Genomic DNA, 23837 nt, shown 5'->3' on the forward strand with positions numbered 1-23837 from the left:
GATAGGTGCGCACGCACGAGCAATCATGCGGTAATAATAAACAAATATGTAAATAATTGATTTTTTTTTACTTGTGATGGCCCTGATTGAAAATCGTAAGATGTAAGGTCATCAATGAATTTGTTCTTTGTGTACTGATTTTATCAGGCATTGTTTTGATTTATAGAATTAAAAAATATGCACGTGAACATCTGCTGCAGCGTAAACCTGATTTTGTCGACTCATTACTTTTTTGTGATTTATATGTAAATTATAATTAAATTTAACCAGTTTTTAGTGTCAAATATGAAGAAAGTTAACAATAAATTATACAACGTGTTAATGCACGTGGTATTTTTTCCTTATATCTATTTGTAATAAATTTTGAATTATGAATTGGGTAATTTATTTCATTTAATTATATGTAGTTCTTGATATAATTAAAGAATTGTGTATTTAAATGTTATAATCATTACATATGCTAACAGTTAATTAAATTACTAAGTATTTATATTTGATTACAATAAGTGTGTAATCAATGTCTGCGTTCAATGCAAATTGAATTTGTTCAAGCAAAACAATCTTTAATTGATTAGATGTCAAGCATAAATTCTTCGGTTTATGATAATATATGCAACAGTATAAAGTTTTAGCGCTTAGAGAAGATCAATTCTTCTTATGCTTTTTTTAGTCTTACTAATCCATTCGTTTTGTTTCAACTGTATCTAAATAAGTATATTTTCAATGGTAAAATCAATTAAACAAGGCCGTTTGTATATCAAATCGTAATTTATCAACATAAGGTGTGTATTTAGTTAATATTAGTGATAATATTAATAATAAGAATGCGAGGCAGGTACAAAATTGTTTCACCGATAAACCCCCGAGATATTTTTGGATTCAAAGGTCAATGTAACGTCTGCTTCTGAATTTTAAGTCATTCGCCTTTAGGGCTTTGGGAATTCCATAACTAGTTATGCAAAGTTCATGCGAGCAGACCTTTTGTAAGTGATTACTGCAGACAAATAATGACCATAGTTATTAAAATTTAGTAGTATACAGATTCCAAAATTGTCAAAAAGCCCGAAGAAGCGATTTAAAAAGTAAGTATGAGTATGAAATAAAGTTTAATTAGAATAGGAATTAAAATGGGAAAAACTGTGCTTCGATAAAATTAACATTTTATTTATTTTTTATCAATAACATGCATTTATTTATTGATAAAATAGAATCTTATAATTTAATATATTCTCATGTGTAATTCTAACGCAACTTTATTAAAAACGAAGAACTCTAACTCAATGATTCCGCTTCTTGTAGAGAAATCTGTAAATTGTAAATAAGTATTAACTTCTTTATAGTTTTCTGTATAAGAATTATATAATCATTAGTGGAGTTGTAATGAGAGGACGACATGGATGCAATATATGTTAATCTAAGATAATGCGATTATAAAAATATAATAACATAATATAAAGATAGTAAAACAATAACAAGAACTGTTTACAACTGCAAAAGTAAAAAAAAATGATGTAAACAAGCAACATCACACTTGAGAGTATAAATATTTGAGGAACATTGTAGCAACAGTCTTATTACATTACAGGAATATAAATTGTTTAAAAGTACATCGTCGCGCCATCTCAGAGTAAAGGATACTATTCAAAAAGCCACACAACTTTAATAACAAATATTTGCTTGATACTTCTTACACAAGTTGCGTGATAATTTAGTGAACGCGTATTCAGACTTTTTCAGATCAATATTTTATTTAAACATGGTTTTAAAATCACTTATACATATCTATGGTTTATAATCATCCCAAAGATGTCGCTGCAATGTACTTTCACAAAATTTTTCATCACACGTCGATTCGCTGCAACAGAAAGAAACAAGATACACGCACCAAACAAGATAAGTTTATTTGAACGTGCAACTACGAGTATAGTTGACCTTCCCCAACGAATAATCAAATGAAACATTTTTATGTTGTATAGGTAGTTGTATTATTATTTACTACACAAAACCTGCAGTGACTAGTGGTAATTTAATAAAAGCAGGTGACATTTTAAATCAATTTTTAACAAGTTCCTTTATAAATGATACATCAAATTGAAGATAGAAATGATAAAGTTCCAAAAAAAATTTTGCAGGATGATTTCCACACCAACATTCCAGTTTTCAGTTTTCAGTAGTTTAGAAAAATAAATTGCAATTATTTATGTCCATATAATTTCAAGCATTTCCTATAGGTTTAAAGAATTTAGAGGATATATACGAGTATAGTGTAAAGGGATTAGAGAGTTGAACGTCTGTGCAAATGTTTCTTGCTTTTCTGGCAATTTCTCATCGTGACAAATGCAAAATAATGAGATTTCGTACAATTAAGTATGGTTTATTATTTAATTATAGGATATTCCGAAATTATGTCTTTATAATTATGCTTTCCTACTTCCTGTTCACAACACATTTAATTTTACTTCTAAATAGATATCGGTACTTTGCTTTGTTAGTACGAAGTTCCGGGAAAAAGGTAGGAAACTAGTAATGACAATTACCTAATACCGCAATTTTTTTAATTCTTCTTTATTTTCCAACATATATTTTAGTTTTGTGACAAAAAACAATAAGTTATCACTACACAGTTCCGAATAACATGAACTAAACTAAAAATCCTTATTTCATAGAAGCATCTCACAGAGCTACCAAATACAAATAAAAGTGACTTATCGAAAATTAATTTGGCACAGTCTATTGAGGCGTCGCACACGCAAGGTGAATCGGTGTCATCTTTGCGGTCGTCTGTGCCATTGCGCTCACTCACAGCCTGCACATTGCATAATTGTTATATCACGTTTCCATCGAGTGTTCCATACGCCCGAAATCCAGCCACCAGCCACGCGTTGGCGATGACGGCGAAGAACAAGCGATTCAGCTACGATTCAGCACAAATTCGTGGGTCACATTCACGCGCGATGCGTACAATTTGATCGTAGAAAACGGCGACGACTTGTGCAATATGGATTTTAACCATTAACTTAAATACTATTATTTACGCCTTGCTGCAACCATAATATTTATTATCATCTTCAACATTACCTATTATTTTATTCTGTTTAAGTTATAAAATTAAACTTAATAACCATGTAACAAATTTGTTTTGAAATTGCAATAATGTTTATTTTTTTATATTTACATTTGTGGTAAATTTGTACAACATTTGTTTCTTTTATTGTGACTTAATTAATTTTGGTTGTGATACAGGCCAAGTTGCATTTATCAACAGACTAATCCATAAACTGATTAATCTACTTAGTAATCAAGATTTAAATTTGTATTCATAATCATAATCCGTGTTTCATAGCGATTTGTCTAAATGGCAGTGTGGTTGAACTTAATCGTATTTAAACTATTGCGTAATCAATTAGTTGGCTTGGGGAATGTGAGCTCCCTGAGGTTGGAAACCATTTTCGTCAGCAATATAGGTTACAGTGTAAGTGACGCCATCTGGGCCCAAGTAGCTGAACTGTCCACGGACGGCAATGGCTTCGTTTTCAGTACCGGCATTCACAAGTTGACCCTGTTCGGATTGAGAAATTCCATTGCTGGTTTCATAACTGGAAAATATTAAATTAAGTAAAATGATTAAAATGTGCATTACGAAGTCATCTTACGCGTAGTTGTAGCCATCAACACCAATGTTATCACTTTCGCTCTTAAGGATAACAGCATCTTTGTCTTGTTGTTGGGGGGCAGCGAAAGTAACAGCCACGAAGGCAGCGAGGACAATAACCTTATTAGAAAGAAATTAAAAAATTAAAAAATTAATTTCTATTGTAATATTATCCACTGTTAAGAAGAACTCACGAATTTCATGATTGTGATTAAGCGTGTGTCGTTTCCAATCGGAGGACTGTTCTGAACTGATTTAGATAATCGGTCCTACCTGCTTATATACCAAAAATTTTGCACCACGCACGAGAATAAAACATCAAAGGTATTTGAATAAATACATTTCATTAGTCGTGGCCCGGATGAAGATGATGATCCACGCAGCGATACAGAATCGTTAAATATTCTTGCGTCTTTGTTGTTTATAGTTATTGTATTAATTCGATTTCGCATTTATACATTTATAATTTTATGTTCTAACCAAATAGGTAGTTATATCAATATCGACAGACAAAAAACCAGCAGTGGCATCCTTCACATTTTTTTATCGAGCATTAGTAGTTTACTCATTAATAACACTCGAAATGAGCGTTTTGTGTCGCGCGCACACGAAATGCCATGAGTATAACAAGATGGCGGCCGTCTAAGCGCTTGGTATGTCAGTTTGCTCCTGTGGTGGTTAACCTTTTACGAACTTGTTTACAATATTCGATCTTTAAAGAAGATCCTTTTTGATTACTTCTAAGTATTATGCGTGATTAATTTTTTTCAATGTGAGAAAAAAAGTTTTGTTCAATACTAAATTGTAGAATAATTAAAAGCAATAAAACGTTTAACCTAAATTATTAACATAATGTAAGTAGGTAAAAGAATTGAAATGTTTATCGATATTTAATTATTAATTTATTACCAATATGCAACAAAAAGATGATCTTTAAAATGGAGAAAAAACGTTCAAGGTATTTTGAAATGTACGTTCAATTAATTACAAATTCATGTCATATTGGATTAAAAACCACATTAGATTATTTTTTTATGAATTATCAGTAGATATTTATAAAAACAAAAGTTTTAATTAATATTGCTTTATTATTATGATAACATTCATCACAATATTCAGTATGGTACAAAAATATTTACAAAATTTATAATAAAGTGTCAAAAAATTGTTTTTCTGGTCATAACACATCCTTAATTATTGATTTACTTAGGAATATGAGCGCCCTCTGGTTGGAAACCATTTTCATCAGCTACATAGTTGACAGTGTAGGTGACCCCATCAGCACCAGTGTAGGTGAACGATCCACGGACAGAAATGCTCTCATTTTCAGAACCAGCATTGTTCAGAGTACCTTGTTCCTCAGCCTTGATTCCGTTGCTTGTTTCATATCTAAATATTTTTCCAAAAATAAAATATTTGTTAAATTAATTTTATTGTGGTATAACTAACCCCCAGTTGTAGCCATCCACTCCAATATTTTCCAAATCGTTCCTTACAATGGTGGCATCTTTATCGGCGCCTTGTGGGGCAGCCAAAGCAACGGCGACAAGCGCAGCAACAACGAAGATCTACACATTAAAATTTAATTAAATTAATATTTAGTAAAATTAGTTGTGTAATATTGTGTTACTAACAACTTTCATGTTGGATGTTGTTATGTTGAATTGCACAGTTATCACAGAACTGAATAATCTCTTCGTCTGCAATTAGTGTTTATATACTCCCAACAGAGACGGGTTCTAAGTGACTGTATGACGAGTTAATTGCAACTCTTTTTGCTCCATGCAAACCCCACTTTATCCCCAAAAAAGTGCATGCGCCAATGCGAAAAACATGCACAAACAGCACAGCCGCTGAGTATTCTTATTAATTCAACAGATGACACTTTTTCGGCATGTGCCCAACTCGTGCCGCCTGATTAACTCTCGTTTAACAAATAATAACCTTTACGAAAACTCGTTTCGGATGCCAGCGCCTGCTTTGCGTGTCATCTTCTTCGCATTGCTTGGCTGGCGTCAAAGACAGGTTGTTATGCAAAAGAAGAGTGCTCGCCACTTGAAGATGGTGTTCAACACACGAAAAACTAACGATTATAGCTTAATACGCGGTCAGCACACGGCAAACAAGTGACAAGATGAACTTGAACTATTAACTACGAAATATCGACGACAAATGTGAATATGTTAATTATGCTAATTTGGTGATTGGTCACATATAAAAAAAAATGTGTCGAATTTTGAAGAAGATTTAATTTTGCTTTCTGTTTATGGTGCGTGAGTTATTGGTTATTTTAGAGTAAGTTATGAAGGTTTCTGAAGTGTTGGAAATTTCTTTCGACATATTATGGCATTGCTATTTTTAGACTAGGTCAGTGATATCCACTTAAAATTACATTTAAATTATTTATCTTTAATTAAAAGCACCAAAACATATTTTGATATCCAAATATTGATCAAAAATCATTTTTTGGCTGTAATTTACACGTATTTTTATTTATATTCAGATGTGGTATTACGTGTAAAAATTCTTCTTCGTGTAAAAATGTCACTGATGCGCACTATCGAAAGTATTGCGCTGCCAGCGATGTTTAAATAAGAATAATAAATGAATAAATTACAACAATGATGTCTAGCATAATCTCCAATTAAAACTAAAAATAATTTTGTTGGAGTGCATAACACAATCCATCGATTATAAAACATTAATTTTGTGTAATCGACACTTTTTCGTTTAAATCAAGCGCCTAGAAGTTGTTTTGATTGAAAAAAAAAGTGATGGCAAATTTTTGTCATCCTCCCACGTATATAAACACTGACTGCAGGTTGGTTAATCATTCAGTTTAGTGATAACTGTTCATACAAAACTATCAAAATGAAAGTGGTCAGTATTTGAACTATATCTAATTTAATTATTGTGAATTTAATATAAAAATTTTATATAAATTTTATTTGTGTAGATCTTTGTTGTTGCTGCGCTTGTCGCTGTTGCTTTCGCTGCCCCACAAGGCTCTGATAAAGATGCCACCGTTCTTAGGAATGACCTGGAAAATATTGGCGTTGATGGATACAACTGGGGGTTAGTTATATTATAGTTAAATTAATCATACAAATATTTTATTTCTGGAAAAATATTTAGATACGAAACAAGCAACGGAATCAAAGCTGAAGAACAAGGAACTCTGAACAATGCTGGTTCTGAAAATGAGAGCATTTCTGTCCGTGGATCTTTCACCTACACTGGTGCTGATGGTGTCACCTACACTGTCAACTATGTAGCTGATGAAAATGGTTTCCAACCGGAAGGCGCTCATATTCCCAAGTAAATGATAAATTAGAAAATAGATGACGACTACTCTGCCATTGGATTATTTAGTGTTATAAATAGTTGGATTGATCTTGTACATATTATTACATCAACATCTGCAATAGTGTATAAAATATGCAAACGTGTTCATTAAGGAAATAGTTTTACATTACAATTGTTACATATCTGTTGAAAGCAAGCAATATTTAATAAAGCACATAAAAAATTATACAGTTATTATTTTTATTACTGAAAACCAAGGCAGAAAATGAATTGGTGCGAAACTTAGAATACTTATTAGAATACGTATTAGAATATTGAACATTTTTATCCATTTTTTTAGATTAGTATTAGACGATGGATCTCCAATGTTAGAAAATTTAAAAATAAGTGAAATAGATAAAATACGCCATGATAACTTAGAATAAGGCAAAAACCTAAGAAATCCAGATGATTTCAGGAAAATCGATTTCCGGTTAAGAGTCTATGTTGACCCTAGATTCTGCTTGATTTCAGCCGAGCAAAAAAGTAGAACAAAACCTTTTTTTGGACCAAAACCGAACCCTCCAGTTCGGTTGGACATATGCTCTAAACCAAAAATAATTATTTTCACACGCTTAAAATATCAAATACAGCAAAATATATAAAATACTGCAATTGCACCATATAACTGATGTCGCACAAAAGTGACCCAAAATTAATTAACATTTGCATAATAATATAATTTGCGTTGCCATTAATTCTAGTCATTATTCAGTTACACTTGCTAATATTGCTAATATAATAAATATCACTATATAATTATTTCAATAAATGCACATTAGTATTAATTACAATAATTATTACACCATTATAATATTACAACGCCACAATTACCCAAAATTATCAATAAAATAAAGGACACAATTCTCAAAGCTTAAAATTCAAGTATAATTAAATTGTTTCTATAAATATTTTATTACCCAATTAATTATTCAAATAACAAAGCTTTTTCAAGACATTTTCAATGTGAATCCACTAAAAATATAAGAAAAAAGTGGTGTTTATAATGAAAACATTAAAAATATTTTTCAAATTTTTGCTTTATTGGGTGCTTTTCATTTTTTACATTTGTCACAATTTATACATATTTACAAGGAATATCCTGAGTTTAATTGGAACCTATTGAGTTATTTAAAATAGTCTATTTAGTTCTTAGGAATATGAGCGCCTTCTGGCTGGAAACCATTTTCATCAGCAATGTAGTTGACAGTGTAGGTAACACCATCAGCTCCAAGATAACTGAAGGAACCACGAACGGAAATGCTCTCATTTTCAGTACCAGCATTGTTGAGGGTTGCTTGTTCTTCAGCCTTGATACCATTGCTCGTTTCATATCTAAATTCAAACAATTTACATTAATTATCTTCATAAATAATTCAAAATTCAATATAAAAATCTATTTACCCCCAGTTGTATCCATCAACTCCAATGTTCTCCAGATCATTCCTGAGAATAGTGGCGTCTTTATCAGCGCCTTGTGGGGCAGCCAAAGCAACAGCGACAAGCGCAGCAACAACGAAGATCTACACAAAAATTGAATACAATAAAATAATAATCCAATGTAGAATGTATCAAAATATGTGGTAGGTAAATAATTTTCGATTACTAACCACTTTCATTTTGATTTTGGTGTTTGGGATTGAACAGTTATCACAAAACTGAATGATTAGCTCTTAATCCGTCGAGTTTATATACTTCTCCGATGGGTATTTTATTCGTTGTAGTACCCCACTTTAGTTGATGAAACACGTTTTTTGTGTGACTAGTAAATCAAAAATTAGCGGTCTGATATCCTGCGGCATCAATGATAGAAGAATGTGTGATGACAGTGAATTGCTTAAAATTGAAGATGGAAGAAAGAAATGGTAAAGTATTAATATTGACGGAAAAAATTAATAACAAGAATTTTTATTTCTATTTATGTAAAATTATCATAATCATAATTGTATATTAAAATACTTAACATTTTTAATATTAATTTGGTATAAAATTGGGTGAATTTATGCATTATTGTACTTTTCGGCTTTGGAAGTTCCAATTGCAAAACTATCACCGTCAGCTGCAAAGCTCATCGCATAATTGCGGTTATCTTTCCCAACGTAATACAACCATCCATCTACGGCGACATTTTTGGCGTCTTTTTCACTCTCCAATTCGACATTTAAAAGTCTCAAATGACGAATCTTATTATGAATCAACTGTGCAAGTTGGCTCAATGATTGGCTTAACTCTGATTCCTTTTCATGCATTCCAATAGGCAGCGACACCGTCATAACGATCAGAATAAAAAATATTATAATCTAAAAATGATTAAAAATACTTGTATACAATTTATATTATTTTTAATTTATTAATATACTTACCACCTTCATTGTACGATGTGAATTTATGAATAAAAGTCAAATATAAGTAATTTATGGTTATTTTAACTTTTATAGATTTTTGCTAATCTACAGCCGTTTATCATAAACAACAAAACAAGTTATTAATGAGTTTAATGGCTTTAACTTATGTTTTATACAATATTAGATTTACTCCGTAGTAATTATGTTCTAGTTTAACTATCAAAGTGAAATAAACTGACTGACGTTTACGTTAAGCAGCTATATATTGACCAAATTTTATCAGCCAAATTAAACATGATTATATTGTTTAAACATATGATATCTACTTATTTGCAAATATTCGAAGAATGTACTAAGATGCAGTCTTGAACTATTAACCATTAAGTCATCTTAACATAAATTAAAAGCAAGATTAAAAGGTGCTTGAATGTTACCCGAAAGTTGTTTGATGAAAATACCATCAAATGCGTGAGTGGGATTTTAACGCTGATTTTCTTCACCCGTGCTCACCTTTAAGCTGATACTGTCATTTTTACTTCTTCAGATGAGTATAAATACAGAACCGATTAGTGCATACACCAATCTGCAATTTGTGCAAGCAAAGTAAAGTTTAAACAAACCAACAAACATGAAAATCTCAATTTGTGTGTTGGTTGCATATTTGGTAGTGGTTTTTGGCGCGCCACAAGGCGATAAAGATGCGGTGGTGATAAGAAACGAATTGGATAACATTGGCGTCGACGGATTTAAATGGGCGTAAGAAATATCATATTTAATAATATTTGCATGCAGAAATTAAATATCAAAGTTTTGTTGAATTTCAGATATGAAACAAGCAATGGAATTCAAGCGCAAGAACAAGGCAGTGTGGCTAATCCAGGAACTGATAATGAAATCTTATCAGTACGTGGGTCTTTCTCGTACAAAGGAGCTGATGGTGTCACTTATACTGTTAATTATGTCGCGGATGAGAATGGTTTCCAACCGGAAGGTGCCCATATTCCAAAATAAGTTTTTAACTTATTTTTAAACATGATTTGTACATAACTGTCTGTATATTTTGTGAAAATGTAATAAAAAGATGAAATTAATAGCAAAAACCTAGGAATTATGTGTGATATAAGATTTGTAAGACTTAAACAAAGAATTACGAATTAAATTTCACTATTAACACCTTTTAAAACAATCCTAGACGCCAGACAATCACTCTCTCGCATTGCACACTTTCTTTGCGGCCATCACTTATGCAAATTGTTTAAATTATACAAATTCCAATTGCGCAAGCGGCGGTACTTTACCCACAAAAGTGTCCTTGCTGTTGCAAAGCTTACATCGTTTCTCCTACACGTTATTAACAATATGAAAACAGTTGTCACGTTATTTAGAATAAATACGAGTATAAATAATAATCAAAGTTTTTAATAGTAAAAATTTATTTTTAATTTATTTGAGCATTCACTATTAGCTATTTATGTACAAGATCAGTCTTGAAGACTGTTTTGTGATTTATTGCGGTGGTTGAGGAATATGAGCGCCCTGGGGTTGGAAACCATTTTCGTCAGCGATGTAGGTGACAGTGTAAGTGACGCCATCGGGGCCGACGTAGCTGTATTGACCACGGACGGCGATGGCTTCGTTTTCGGTGCCAGCGTTAATGAGCTGACCCTGTTCGGATTGGGAGATGCCATTGCTTGTTTCGTAACTGTTAACAAATTAATTAAAATTACATTTCGTAATGTAATGCGTGTATATTTGGTTGCCTACTTACGCATAGTTGTATCCGTCAACTCCAATATTGTCCAATTCGCTCTTCAAGATGGTAGCATCCTTATCTGCTCCTTGAGGGGCGGCAAGTGCGACAGCGGCGATAGCGGCAAGAAGTACGAACTGAAATTATTATAATTATTTAATTAATTATCCAATAATGTGATTGTACAATATATTGACACTAACCACTTTCATTTTGATAAATTTGTGGGTTTTGTTTGGTTTGCGAGTTGCAAGGCAAAGTTTGGCGGCGATGTGTGAGGATATCGAAAATCTCGCTTGGCTTTTATACCGAAAAAATGGGTTGAAGAACGAAAGCGCCGAAAATATCGTCCGCCCCACTTTGGCTCCGACGTGGTTCTTCGCGTGGACCGCCATTGTGTTTCGGTTTGATTCAGCGGTTAGATAATGCGTGTGCGCGTGTGTATCACAATATTTCGATCGGCTCGATCATCGGTTAATCCGCGGGCATCGGCGGGCATTCTTCTTTCTAACGAAATGCCTCACGCCGACCTTTACGCAACGCGCAGCGTCCGAAGGAAAGTGAGAATCGACGAGGATCATCGTGAAGCGTCGCGAACTTGAACCCAATCACTCTCGATCGACCAAGAGAAACAAAAATTACATCTTCATACATGAAAAACGCAATGGTTTTCACTGACCAATAAAAATTTAATGTATAACTATATTTTGCCCGCGACTTCGTTCCGGTAGTGTTTAATAAAAATGTAATTTGTTTTTACTTTCTTGTTCTAGACATAGTATGTGTCAATTCTATCAATAAGATTTGCAATTTTATTTAAAAATGTTAATTATATTTTTAATTGCTAATGATGCACTTCAGAGCGCCATCTAAGATTCAACTATTTAACTATAACTATGATTGAATCTCAATGCCAACTTTTACCCTATTGAAAAGGGCTGACCAGCCATTATTCAAATTTTTCTCTCCGTAAAAACCATTCTTGGACATTAACAAACATTTAAAAAAATGAATTGACCCAATTGGTCTGGAAGCTGTTGAGTTATGCGCTTACCAACAAATTTTGCGATTTATTTTCATATTATAAATTGTACAAAATGATTGTGCAATAATAATTGGCAAGATCAAATAATAATTTAAACGTTCTTCAATAAAGCAAACACAATTAAAGTGTAATTAATCATGCAGCGCATCCAATTGCATAATTATAATAATTAATTACGTTTTATTAAGTTCAAGTCCATTCCGCTTGATTTGTTTCTCATCTGTCCATCTTTTGGCATTCTAGTTTATGTACCTGTATGTTTAATTCTAATAATTCAAACATTTTAAAGTACAAGGTTCTTACACGTACGTGCGTTACGTGTCGGTTTTCGGCCCATAAGTAACACTTAACACTTCGTCGATTCATCGCTGGACACCATAAAAATCCATTCAAAGAGCATTTAATCGCCAGCGTAATCGAATTCGTAACTTTGGCGTTAATTCAACGTTTATATTTTAATTTCACGTCGACGTGCGAGACGTTAAAGTTCGCGTGCAGGTATCATCACGCGTTTGTGACATCCTCCTTTCCCATTCATTAAATATTCAAATGTGAGTGATCAATACAAACAGTTGCAAACAGTCACAAATATAAATAAGAATAAATAATGTAATAGAAGTAAGACGTTGGTATTTTTACTTTGTTGGTTTAGGAGTTTTTATGTTGTAGAGACAGTTGGTATGGAAACGGATGAAATTAAGATGCGTCCTTGTATTTCATTATGGCGCTACTTCTTGGTCTCGTTGTTCTTGTAGCGAACACTATACATTGTAAATTGTAACGCTTTAGTGATGCATCTTGATTGAATTTCATAACGTGACTCCGGTGAACTGTGTTCGTAGCAAGACATTTAATCAACTAGGAATTACTTTTGATGGATGTTTCCTTTCAATCAAAATATGATATTGATTTATATTTTCAAGTACTTGATGCTAGTTACTTCTGCAGCATTGATTTTAATAAAAAGTGAAAAATAAAAAATGTTAATAGTTGACTTTTGCGCCTTTCAAGTAATATTTTAGCAACAAAAAGTAGTGTATTTCATTTTCAATGCTTAAAAATATCTCTATACAAAATTTGATAAAAATTAGTTAAATTGTTTTCACATAATTTCGTCACAAACAAACATTTACATTTATAATACTAAATTTTGCCCGCGACTTCGTCTCGGTAGTGTTTAATAAAAATGTAATACGTTTTTACTCTCTTCTTCTAGACATAGTATGTGTTAATTCTATCAGTACGATTCGCAATTTTATTTTAAGGAAATTAATTATATAAAGAATAGCTAATAATGCACTTCAGCGCGCCATCTCGGATTCAACTATTTAACTATAACTATGATTGAATCTCAATGCCAACCTTTATCCTATAGAAAAAGATTGTTTTCAGGGTTTTCCCAGCAATTATTCAAAATTTTCTCGCCATAAAAACCATTTTTGGACATTAACGAACATTTAAAAAAAAGAATTGGCCAAATTGGTCAAGGCATTTTTGAGTTATGCGCTTACCAACATGTTTTGCGATTCATTTTTATATTATAGATTTGGTTATATTTTTACTTTTTATAAACAAATATTTTTTCTAAACTTGAATTAAAATTGCACATACATAGCAAGCATGCAGCGTGAATCATGAGATTAACGAATTACACTCTGCTCGTCCCTGATATTATCCACAGTTCGATTTGGAATGCGCGCCGAAGACGCGCACATATTTCAGCGCAAATCGAAGTAATTACAACTCTAAATGCTTCAGGCTACCTGCCAAGTGTAAATGTGCATTGATGTTACACAATCCAGCAATATAATTCTACATTTACTTTAATTAAAACAAAGGAATTCCACCAACATACTTGTATAGAAATAATTTAATAAAACATAGTTTTGTAATACATAATAGAATATTAGTAAGGTTACAGTACGCCTTATGCATCTATGCAACCCAATAGTCTAATAAAAACGTTTTAATCTTCTTTATGACTCCATACGCCATGGTTGTTCCTTTTTCTGTAACCACTGAAATCGATTATGCATGCAGGCATGATCCATGCTTCAACTCAACGTCGACGTCATAAACATTTTACAGAGTGTGCAATATAGGTAATTGGACTTTTACTTAAATGGAAATTTATGTGCATTTAAATTGCGTTTAAGTAACCCAGGACGAAAAAATAATCATCTTCTCTTCTCAGTTCATCTTGCGCTAAACCCAACGTTATTAAATTTGTACAAACTTCTGAATATGTTTTTAATTATTCGTTTAATAATTGTCTGATGACAGTGCAAGTTTTAAAAATAATCCGAATAAATTTATTCATATTAAATTTATATCAATGTCTAGGCCAAGCATCAAGATTCAAGCTACAAGTTGAAGTGTTGATGGAATTTCACACTTGGTTTAGCAAACGGTGGAACGAGGAAAGAACGCAACTGTAACAAGCTTGCTCAACGCGAAACACAAACTGGTTAACTGGAACAAGCTCATTCATAAAAAAATGCTACCAGCTTCTGTCAGTTGCACAAGATGCCGACCGACGATGGCGGTGCAAGAACGCGCCAAGATGAACGCGGATGTTTTCACTCTCGATTTACGAGAGTTGCCGGCATCGGCATGCCGAGCATAACTAATTTTATAAATCACTTATCGACATAATAAATATGAAATAAACTCGTTCGTTGAGTGTGTGATGTGTGTCGGCAGCTGTGGATGGGCGATAATTTGTTGTTTCAAGAACGAGGATGTCAGGATGCGAGAATTACTTAAATACGTAAATAAATTAAGCCAAGCCTTAAGATAAAAATCATTACAAGCTTGATTAGGTATTTTTTGTTGCAAAATGTATGCAATTATTTATCTATAATATAAAAATGAATCGCAAAATCTGTTGGAAAGCGCATAACTCAACAACGCATAGACCAATTTCGCTAATTCTTTTTTTTAAATGTTTGGTAAAGTCCAAGGATGGTTTTTATGGCAAGAAAAATTCGAATAATTGCCGGGAAAACCATATAAACAGCCCTTTTCTATAGGATAAAAGTTGGCATTGAGATTCAATCATAGTTATAGTTAAATAGTTGAATCCGAGATGGCTCGCTGAAGTGCATTATTAGCAATCACTACATAGTATAAAGTAAAGTCGCTTTTTTTTGTATGTTTAAATCTTTGAAACTACGCAACGGATTTTGATGCGGTTTTTTTTAATAGATAGAGTAATTCAAGAGGAAGGTTTGTATGTATAATAACATCCATTAAATAGTGGAGAAGTACTGTTATTTTTGAGGTTTCTAATATGATGTTGTAAACTCTGCCGTCTACTCTTTGTGCGATGCTTCGTAGCTTCCCCCCCCTAAGCACAGACGTGTGCATGGGTGTACGTGTGGGTTGAAGTTGATCGGTTGATGTTTTTGTTTGGAGAAGGAAAGTCGCTTTCTCTGTCTGTCCCTTTGTATGCTTAAATCTTTGAAACTACGCAACGGATTTTTTAAAAATTGCGGACGTAGCGTTTTCGGCGGTACCGGCCGGCCGCGGTTTTCTCTGTAGCACTTTGAATTTCGCAGCGATCGGGCACGTTTATTATATCGGAGCTCTCCAGTGAGGAAAATAGCAATACTTAGGTAATAAAAACGTTCTTTTCAGCGCGACAACGTATCAGTAATTATAAGTAAGTTACGATAAATAATTGTATGATAGTAGTTTTAAAATATAAATTAGAGGTATTTCAGTAAAAAAAAAAGAACTGAATAGAATAGGTATATTTTGTTTTTTATGATTGTTGATTATCTTTTGTTTCTAAATGGTAAGAATTTAGATATTTTTTACTGCGGCACAGTAAAATGTGAAAAGTAAATAAGTAAAAATGTAGTGTATGAATTTAGATATTCCAAAGATAGCAGGAAATCTTCATGGTATAGGGAAAGGGGGATTGTTTTACTCCAAATTTAACGCGTGCGGGCCAGGGGCAGTAATGAATAAATCAAAACTACTGGATCGATTTTAATTACATGGGCTATATATTTTATACCACAACGTTCACAGTTTTTCTGTAGTGTATTTAGTATCAGTATTGCAACCGTGCGAAGCCGGGGCGGGTCGCTAGTTATTTATATAATTAATTTCTTCAAAATAAAATTGTGAATCTGTTTGATAGAATTGACACCTACTATGTCTAGAACAAGAGAGTAAAAACGAATTACATTTTTATTAAACACAGTAAGTACATAATAAATATGGTTTGAATGAAGAAAATTGAAAAACCAACATATTGTCTATTTATTTGCGGCGCCGTATGGATTCTCATAAATAATAATAACATCGATTTGGCATTTAAACGACTTCATCCTCTTGCTTGCTAGCTTGACGTGCCAACTCGCACTTCACTTACCTTACTTAACTCACGTGCATGCGTCGCGACGTGAGCACACGACCCGCACCAAGCGTATGTTCGACATCTCTAACAATTTACCATCTTTCCCATAACCTTGTCATACTGATATTATATTATTTAACGATTGTCTTAGTCGCGCCGCTGATCTTGCGACGAATGCGAGGCAATCGTGCAAATACCCAACGAACGAATCGGATTCATCAAATGCACTTTGAAATGCACTTTAAACAACTGTAAATCGATTTTCTCCACGTGTGACTGTGCAAAACATAAAAAATAAGCAAATGATTTAAAGTGAATTTTCATTAATTTTTGTATGTTTGGTTGCTGATCGTCATGATGATCATGTATATTACCCACCTTACACGCTTTTGCTTTAATATTTACACTTAATAATTTCAAATGTTTACCTGTTTGATTTGTTACTGCCACCGTCTGACGTGCTTGGCAAACAGACTTTTCTCATCTTCTTGTCATCCGATCTTCTCTTGCGTCTTGCCTTTGGGCGTTTACGTCTGCTTGTCTTCTCCGCAGCACGCGGTGAATGACGAGTGTTAACTTGTGCTTTCGACACAAATACAAAGACGCAATATTCGTGCCTCCACATATAAGATAAAACATACATTAAACATAAATATTGCTGAAACGCACGTATGAATATTTCGACTTCTTTGCCGTTCGTGCTAAACCGCTCAACTCGCGGTGATTTGACTTGTTGCGCAGACTTTGTCTTAAAGTTCGAAATGCAAAGTTCGTTCTTCGATTCATTAGGATATTTTGACGTAACATCATGGAGAATTAAGCGTCAAACACTCGTAACACGAATTAAAACGCAACGACATGAAAAGCAAAACAAGAGATTTCGATTAGTCAAGGCCGAGAAGACGTTCGCGCACGCATCGCCGTTACTAAATTGAAGCACGATTAAAACAAGTGCGCTTATGACATTTGAAAATGTTAAAAAACTCAATTATTCCATCGCAGTGTTTGAAGATTTTTAAATGGACCTCAAAATGCCAAATCACTAATGGAATAAAATGGCAATTAAAAATTTACCCAAAAAATTCCAATTGCGTTGGAATTATTGGCAAACAACGCCGAGTCAAACAAATTGTTCATTTTCTTATGTATCTAATATCTTGGCATTCAGACGTCCATTACGCATCGCAAAATACAAAATACAATGTCGCAACAGTTAATATTCTTCGTAGGTAGATTTTCAATTTACGTTATTGCAGATAATGTTAATGTGTAATGAAAAAGTTTTTTGCTTAGATTTCAAGACGCTTCTTGTAAAGTTTCCTTTTATTTAATAGTTTCATCTGTTTATCTTACAATATTTACATAAATAGAAACGCGAAGTGAGAAAATATCATCATCAGCAACACAGAATTTTATGAAAATTATGTATTATTGATTATTTGTTGTAAATTTCCTTCTTCTGCGTAGTTTGATTTAAATTGTCGAATGTAGATACTCGGCGACAATTGAGCTACCCTATGGAGGGCGCTGCGGTCGCTGTGGATACTCATGGCGCTTTAGGAAGATGTGCTCCCTGTGGTTGGAAGCCATTTTCATCGGCGATGTATGTTACAGTGTAGGTAACTCCATCAGCACCGACGTAGCTGAATTGACCACGAACGGCCATGATTTCGTTCTCAGTACCGGCGTTGTTCAACTGGCCCTGCTCGGAGGCGGAAATTCCATTGCTGGTTTCGTAACTGCAACGAAAATTTGCGGTTATACAACGTAATTAATTTATGTGTAAAAAGGTGAAATTATTATTTATTGTCATTTTTGGGTGTCTGCGGTGTGTGTTACGTGAACAAATATTCTTGGGTAAACGGTACGTGACTTGCGAGATGAAGAATGAGATTTCTACGCGCACGAAAATTTCGAATGGAATTTTAAGCCAAAATTACTTACGCCCAGTTGTATCCATCAACACCAATGTTATCCAGTTCACTACGAACGACGACAGCATCCCTGTCTGCTGGGTTTTGTGGGGCGGCGAATACAACCGCCAACAAAGCGATGAAAGCAAAAATCTAAGCGAAAACAAAATTTTTAATTTTTTAAATTTCTTGATATAAAGTACATACAAGTACTTTGTACTTACAGTTTTCATGTTTAATATGGATGGATATACGAGATACTCTATTTGCACGTGGACACACAATGTCTGTACTGGCTGCAGATGTAGATCGGCCCCATTTATATAGTTGCTTCAATTTACCTTACCCACATTTGTTGCCGGCGTGGTGCGTTTCTGACATTTTACCACCACCTTCTTCGGCGAGTGCGCTGGGTCGCTGGGTGAATCCGATGCGGCCGAAACGACCGAGTGAATTCGATTATCGAAGAACAAAATGCACGCGCCGGCAAAGAACACAAAGAAAGAAGGAGAAAGAGTGTGCAGCGATGCATCCGCAAGAGGAACATCAGAGTTGTCGGCAGTGTGCACTGAGTAGATTCATCTCGAACATTCTGCAATCAGCATTCAATACCACTCGCGAGTAGGTAAGATACTGGTTGAGTACTCTAAGTACAACGTGTGGTTACATGCATTATCGCACGATCGAATGTGTTTTTCTGTTTTATTTCGTGTCGACATTGCTGAAAACATGTGGAGGACTTTATTAGAGAGAAGAACATTTTAAAACATGCATTAACCATGTTTTTAGGTTATTTTTTCTCAATAGTATTATTTTTTATATATAGATGGTGTTGTTGTCGCTTATAACCTAAATGTGTTATTAGAAAATATTTTATTACCAATAAATAAGATATTCATATGTCTTAATTGATTATAATGTAATATTTTTATTTATTTTTATCGTCGGAATGCAAAAAATTATGTAAATTTTGCATATTTACATATTTTAAATTCTTTAAATAGTTTACGTGATTGGATGACACTTAAAACCCAAAAAGAAGACATTTCTAGACTTTTAATTCGTGAATCCAACGATCGGAGACTAAATGTGTTTCATAATTTGCATTTTATTCAAGCGTCAAAGTATATAATAGATTATAATGGTCAATGGCTGACATAATGGATTTGTGCTGGCGTGTTTTGACATTTGGTAAAAATGAAAGGCATCAGATTTAATAACGACTTTGAAATCAAGCGTTAATCGGCAATAATTTCTTAATTAATTGAACATTTATGGTACAAATATTTTACAAAAAAATAACGTATTGATATATCTGTGTCACCTAAAAATAAAAAAATAAAAAAATTGTTTGAGTGCGTTTTCACAAGAATTAATTCATTTTCACTTAAAGTTCGTACGTGATGATTTATAACGCACAATTATTATTTGAAGCCTATTTGCAATTCATTGCGAGTTTGGTTTGCTTTTAAATGTTTGCCGTTTTGTAGTTTTGAAAGCCGTGATGATGATTTCGATGTCGATGTCATACGGCGTTTGTGCCTGTGCCGTGAATGCACCATTAATCCAAACTCTGAACGTCAATTTCTTGTCTTGTGTAACGTGCAGGAAAAAGTTGCACATCATTAGCATTTCGAAAATATGCAGAGTATTTGCCGCACTGTATCAAAATCATTCAGCATCTGAAACTCACGATCATGAAGTCGTTTACATCTGATCGATTTTTACTCATTCATTTTCGTGCGACCAGGTTGTGCCTTCCTATAATTTCGCCGGTTTTATAGTTTTGACGAATTACTATTAACGACTTTAATTGAAATTACATCATCTCTTACCATATGCCGGTAAAATCGTCAGATAAAAGCAGTGAAATTGATTTAAATTGTAAAAAACGAAATTCAAAAGCAAAAAATAAAAAAAAGTTATGCTGTTTTTGGAATGCTGTTACTAATACACGTTTAGTGTCTTTTATGTAAGCGCTAATTGCTCGTGGCAATTAACATAACGCCTCATAACTTGAAATTATGTATTGTTGTTTATCTGATTAGTGCACGCCGTGCGTGACGCGTGATTAACTAAAGCAAACGGACTCGGACGAAAATTCAACCACACGATTCCGAAATCGATGTGCGATTGTACTCCGACTGTTTTACATAATTACAAGCGACATAAATCACAATCTACAAAATTTAAGCCTTGAGCAAATAATTATTTACGAATTAATTGTAGCTAAAACGTTTCTAAAAAATCTTTAGTAAAAGAAAATATTTGCATTTTAAAGTTTTAAAACTGCAATAAATGTTTCTTTTTATTTGATATGCTAGGAATTGCAAATATCATCCATTGTTAACATTTCTATCAATAAATATTAAAACCGACAAAAGTTGATAATTTGAATGTCATTGTAATAAAATATTGTGTATAGTGAATGAATAACACATTAAAATCAGCTATAAATATTTAAAAATATAAGATATAAATAAATTAACTAAAACGTATAATTTGATATTAATTATGAAGCGTAACACAACAAAAAGCGAGTAATTGCTTAATGCAAGCCAGTGTGAAACGCAATCAGTGTTAATTTAAAGCTGCGCGCTCAAGTCTACAAACCTAATTTGCAAATAGAAACCTTTAGAATATTACATTACCAGTAGCAATCAATTGGGTTTACAAATTACAGATTCTATTACATTTTACAGGCATATGTGCAATACATTTGAAAATAATACGCGGTAATATAAAAATATATGACATCATTTTAAATTTTCCATTTAGCATCTTTTAATTAATTACCAGCAAACAAAAAAAATTAATGTAAAAAGTGTGGATTATGCATTTTTAAGCGCATTTATTCATTTGGTCAAGGTTATTTAAGGTTATTCAGTTGTTTATGTTTTACTGCGTAAAATAAACGCAAATTTTTATAAAAATAAATAAATTTTTGTTTTTTTTTTCAAGAAAATTAACTCAAAAATTAATTTTTAAAGTTGTTGAAACAAAACTACATTTGCTTTTCTCATTTTCTCGTTAAGAGCAAGTTTCTCAAGACAATTATAATTATGATTTATTGCTTAATGCTCGTTGGTTTATGATTAGTTAATAACTGTAATATCACCTGGTTCAAAAGTCGCCAAGTTCTTAATTATTGATTCAAAATATTAATTCGTACGCGATGTTGTCAGCTTCCAATATTAACAACACAGCATAGGAAAGTTCAACGTTTTATAAGAGCTGTCAAATGGAGTTTATTACAGATTTACGCGAACATAACTCACATGCAACGCAATGCAATGACGGTGATAAGTAATAGGTAACTTCAAAGTGCATGTTATATGTTTGGTTATGATGGGCATAAAATTAAATTAAGTGAATTGAAAATTGTTATTATTTGTAGTTAGGTTGAAAGATGCACAACGCACATTTTCACATATTGAGCAAAAACCAACGCCATCTAATTACAGCGGCGTAAACTAAATAACACTCACATAACCAAATCTTTTACTTTTAACTTATATAATAATAGCATTGATTTATCAGCAAATAAATGTATGGTAACAAATAAACGATTGGTAAAAGAGATAGTAATATTCATCTTTGTAATTCTTCAAAACATTAATCGACGTTTTATGAGCGTGCCTAATATTTACACAAAGTTTAACTACATTTAATTTCATACAACGTTAATTATGCAAGGTATAACTTTATTTTATTATTTTGCTTTGTTCATTTAAGATGTTACAATAATAATACCTTTAATTTTAAAGAAACACATACAATTATTACACATTTATTGCAATGTGGTGCAATAGAAAAAGAAAATTGCATACTTGGCAAGGTCGTTTATTTCTCTAACTCATTTTTTACATGAAGATACCACATTCCAAATAAATATTATTACACGTTAGAATGTTGAAGATGCATTGCAAGATGTTTTTACTTTGGTCACAAGAAGAAGAGAACTCGATCAGCACAACTGCGAACGTATAATTTGAAATTGTGAAAGAAGTAACATTTAACGCGCCGCGCCGGTCTGGTTTCTATCGAAAATGCTCAAAACTCGACGGTTCAAAATTCAGTATTCGGGCTCAAGCACAGAATCAAAAGTCACCAAACATATAATACTTTCTATTAGGACTGGTGTGAAATGTAAATCGTCTGCAAGTTAAAAGCTCCATTGTGATAGTTCAATGGTGCCATAAAGCAGTTCATGCAATTGTTGCAGTGATGATATATGATGCTGTGTGCAATGAAGTTTAACGCACTTTCAATTTAGTCTATTGGGACAGTGATTTTGCAAATAATGAGACTATTATTTGCAAAATATAATATTGACCTTTGAGGACAATTCTCATGACATTCCTTGTCCTAAATATGATTTTTTGAAGTTTTATAAATGCATAATGATGAAATTTGAAGAAATCGCATCGGAACTTCCGGAAGAAAGTGAAATTTTGCATTTGTCATCTTTGTGGTCGGTGACTCGCCAACTTTGACATGGGTTAGGCTCATCATTACAATATTTTATACGCAAATTTATAAATAATTTAAATTCAAAACACAAACTGGCATTACTCATCTGCTAAAAGTTCTCACGCAAATATTTATGAAAGAAATTCGTAGAAAATTAAGTTTAAGCATAAAATTTTACTTGAAAAACTGATTAACCTGTCGTAAAATTTTACGTTACTGCATTAAACAGAGATTTCACACGATGCTAATCAGTTATTGCCGACAACGCACGGTTAATCTCGATCGGGAAGCGCAGAGATGATGCTATCAGTGTTTGAATATATCAAATAAACTTGCATAACATTGCATAATCAGTAAATAATAAATTTAATATTTTATTTTGTTTTAAAATTAATTTTAAAGGATTTTAAAGTTTTTTTTTTGTTTTTTTTTTGTAGTTCTTGAAAATTGGAACTCTTTGGCTCAAGGTCGAAGAGAAAGTTTTCCGATTAATTCCGATTACCTCATCGTCTTGCCCGCGAGTTTACGCGTACACTTTCATTGTCGGTCTCGTTGGCGTCTGCGCATCTTGAAGTGGTATATCTACTGCGCTCCGAATAGTGTTTTTACCGACGTTATATTATCTTGTCCATTGTCGAGCCCATTATTCTTCGTCGTTTTGCATGTTTTCGATTCGTTATTTCCACATTTCTTGCGCATTTTACGGTTCCGCGTTGACTTTTAACTTTTTCACTTTTTGAACTCCTTAAATCTTACTCTTTCGACTTTTTTCAACGATAATTTACATCTTGTAAGTGAGAATCAAGAAAGTTAACTTTAATTTTGGCGTTGGCGCGACATTCAGCGGTTCTTTTGATACTTTGAAGCGTTTCTTTCGTTTAAATGCCCACATTGATCGTATGATACCAGTGTGATTCTTTCTGATCCTCTTGATATTTAATATTT

The 23837-nt window shown here is 32.9% G+C and overlaps 7 protein-coding genes across 7 annotated transcripts; 2 read left to right on the forward strand and 5 right to left on the reverse strand.

Annotated features, from left to right (window-relative positions):
- Positions 1-3133: 3133 nt before the first annotated feature.
- Positions 3134-3951, reverse strand: LOC135796140 (flexible cuticle protein 12-like). Its single transcript, XM_065308050.1, has 3 exons — positions 3847-3951; positions 3654-3772; positions 3134-3596 (listed from the first exon to the last, which is right to left on the reverse strand). The coding sequence occupies exons 1-3, from the start codon at positions 3853-3855 to the stop codon at positions 3404-3406; spliced, it is 321 nt and encodes a 106-aa protein (XP_065164122.1). The 5' UTR covers positions 3856-3951; the 3' UTR covers positions 3134-3403.
- Positions 3952-4720: 769 nt separating this feature from the next.
- On the reverse strand, positions 4721-5429 carry LOC135796142 (flexible cuticle protein 12-like). Its single transcript, XM_065308051.1, has 3 exons — positions 5287-5429; positions 5102-5220; positions 4721-5041 (listed from the first exon to the last, which is right to left on the reverse strand). The coding sequence occupies exons 1-3, from the start codon at positions 5293-5295 to the stop codon at positions 4855-4857; spliced, it is 315 nt and encodes a 104-aa protein (XP_065164123.1). The 5' UTR covers positions 5296-5429; the 3' UTR covers positions 4721-4854.
- A 1061-nt stretch (positions 5430-6490) lies between these two features.
- Positions 6491-7184, forward strand: LOC135796220 (flexible cuticle protein 12-like). The gene is made up of 3 exons (XM_065308148.1): positions 6491-6532; positions 6609-6727; positions 6788-7184. Exons 1-3 carry the CDS (start codon positions 6524-6526, stop codon positions 6972-6974), a joined length of 315 nt encoding a protein of 104 aa, XP_065164220.1. The 5' UTR covers positions 6491-6523; the 3' UTR covers positions 6975-7184.
- Positions 7185-8019: 835 nt separating this feature from the next.
- On the reverse strand, positions 8020-8659 carry LOC135796219 (flexible cuticle protein 12-like). The gene is made up of 3 exons (XM_065308147.1): positions 8608-8659; positions 8402-8520; positions 8020-8332 (listed from the first exon to the last, which is right to left on the reverse strand). Exons 1-3 carry the CDS (start codon positions 8614-8616, stop codon positions 8143-8145), a joined length of 318 nt encoding a protein of 105 aa, XP_065164219.1. The 5' UTR covers positions 8617-8659; the 3' UTR covers positions 8020-8142.
- A 1311-nt stretch (positions 8660-9970) lies between these two features.
- On the forward strand, positions 9971-10353 carry LOC135795464 (flexible cuticle protein 12-like). The gene is made up of 2 exons (XM_065307148.1): positions 9971-10098; positions 10167-10353. The coding sequence occupies exons 1-2, from the start codon at positions 9971-9973 to the stop codon at positions 10351-10353; spliced, it is 315 nt and encodes a 104-aa protein (XP_065163220.1).
- Positions 10354-10797: 444 nt separating this feature from the next.
- LOC135795611 (flexible cuticle protein 12-like) lies at positions 10798-11514 on the reverse strand. Its single transcript, XM_065307329.1, has 3 exons — positions 11296-11514; positions 11111-11229; positions 10798-11044 (listed from the first exon to the last, which is right to left on the reverse strand). Exons 1-3 carry the CDS (start codon positions 11485-11487, stop codon positions 10849-10851), a joined length of 507 nt encoding a protein of 168 aa, XP_065163401.1. The 5' UTR covers positions 11488-11514; the 3' UTR covers positions 10798-10848.
- Positions 11515-17860: 6346 nt separating this feature from the next.
- LOC135796153 (flexible cuticle protein 12-like) lies at positions 17861-18777 on the reverse strand. Its single transcript, XM_065308072.1, has 3 exons — positions 18644-18777; positions 18451-18572; positions 17861-18245 (listed from the first exon to the last, which is right to left on the reverse strand). Exons 1-3 carry the CDS (start codon positions 18650-18652, stop codon positions 18053-18055), a joined length of 324 nt encoding a protein of 107 aa, XP_065164144.1. The 5' UTR covers positions 18653-18777; the 3' UTR covers positions 17861-18052.
- Between the last annotated feature and the right edge of the window lie 5060 nt (positions 18778-23837).

This window comes from Atheta coriaria, unplaced genomic scaffold, assembly GCF_025399875.1.
Source record: "Atheta coriaria isolate IRGN ID8LTWV9N9 unplaced genomic scaffold, Caltech_Dcor_3.1 hic_scaffold_7_pilon, whole genome shotgun sequence".
NCBI classification, from domain to species: Eukaryota; Metazoa; Arthropoda; class Insecta; order Coleoptera; family Staphylinidae; genus Dalotia; species Dalotia coriaria.

Bases quoted from the DNA above. Each gene is read 5' to 3' on its own strand.
- LOC135796219 (XM_065308147.1), bottom strand. The intron at 8,333-8,401 runs GTAAATAGATTT...GTTTGAATTTAG, and splicing joins GTTGATGGATACAACTGGGG to ATATGAAACGAGCAATGGTA.
- LOC135796140 (XM_065308050.1), bottom strand. The intron at 3,597-3,653 runs GTAAGATGACTT...AATATTTTCCAG, and splicing joins GTTGATGGCTACAACTACGC to TTATGAAACCAGCAATGGAA.
- LOC135796220 (XM_065308148.1), top strand. The intron at 6,728-6,787 runs GTTAGTTATATT...AAAAATATTTAG, and splicing joins GTTGATGGATACAACTGGGG to ATACGAAACAAGCAACGGAA.
- LOC135795464 (XM_065307148.1), top strand. From the start codon at position 9,971: ATGAAAATCTCAATTTGTGTGTTGGTTGCATATTTGGTAGTGGTTTTT. The intron at 10,099-10,166 runs GTAAGAAATATC...GTTGAATTTCAG, and splicing joins GTCGACGGATTTAAATGGGC to ATATGAAACAAGCAATGGAA.
- LOC135796153 (XM_065308072.1), bottom strand. The intron at 18,246-18,450 runs GTAAGTAATTTT...TTTTCGTTGCAG, and splicing joins GTTGATGGATACAACTGGGC to TTACGAAACCAGCAATGGAA.
- LOC135795611 (XM_065307329.1), bottom strand. From the start codon at position 11,487: ATGGCGGTCCACGCGAAGAACCACGTCGGAGCCAAAGTGGGGCGGACG. The intron at 11,230-11,295 runs GTTAGTGTCAAT...TAATAATTTCAG, and splicing joins AATTTATCAAAATGAAAGTG to TTCGTACTTCTTGCCGCTAT. The intron at 11,045-11,110 runs GTAAGTAGGCAA...ATTTGTTAACAG, and splicing joins GTTGACGGATACAACTATGC to TTACGAAACAAGCAATGGCA.
- LOC135796142 (XM_065308051.1), bottom strand. The intron at 5,042-5,101 runs GTTAGTTATACC...AAAAATATTTAG, and splicing joins GTGGATGGCTACAACTGGGG to ATATGAAACAAGCAACGGAA.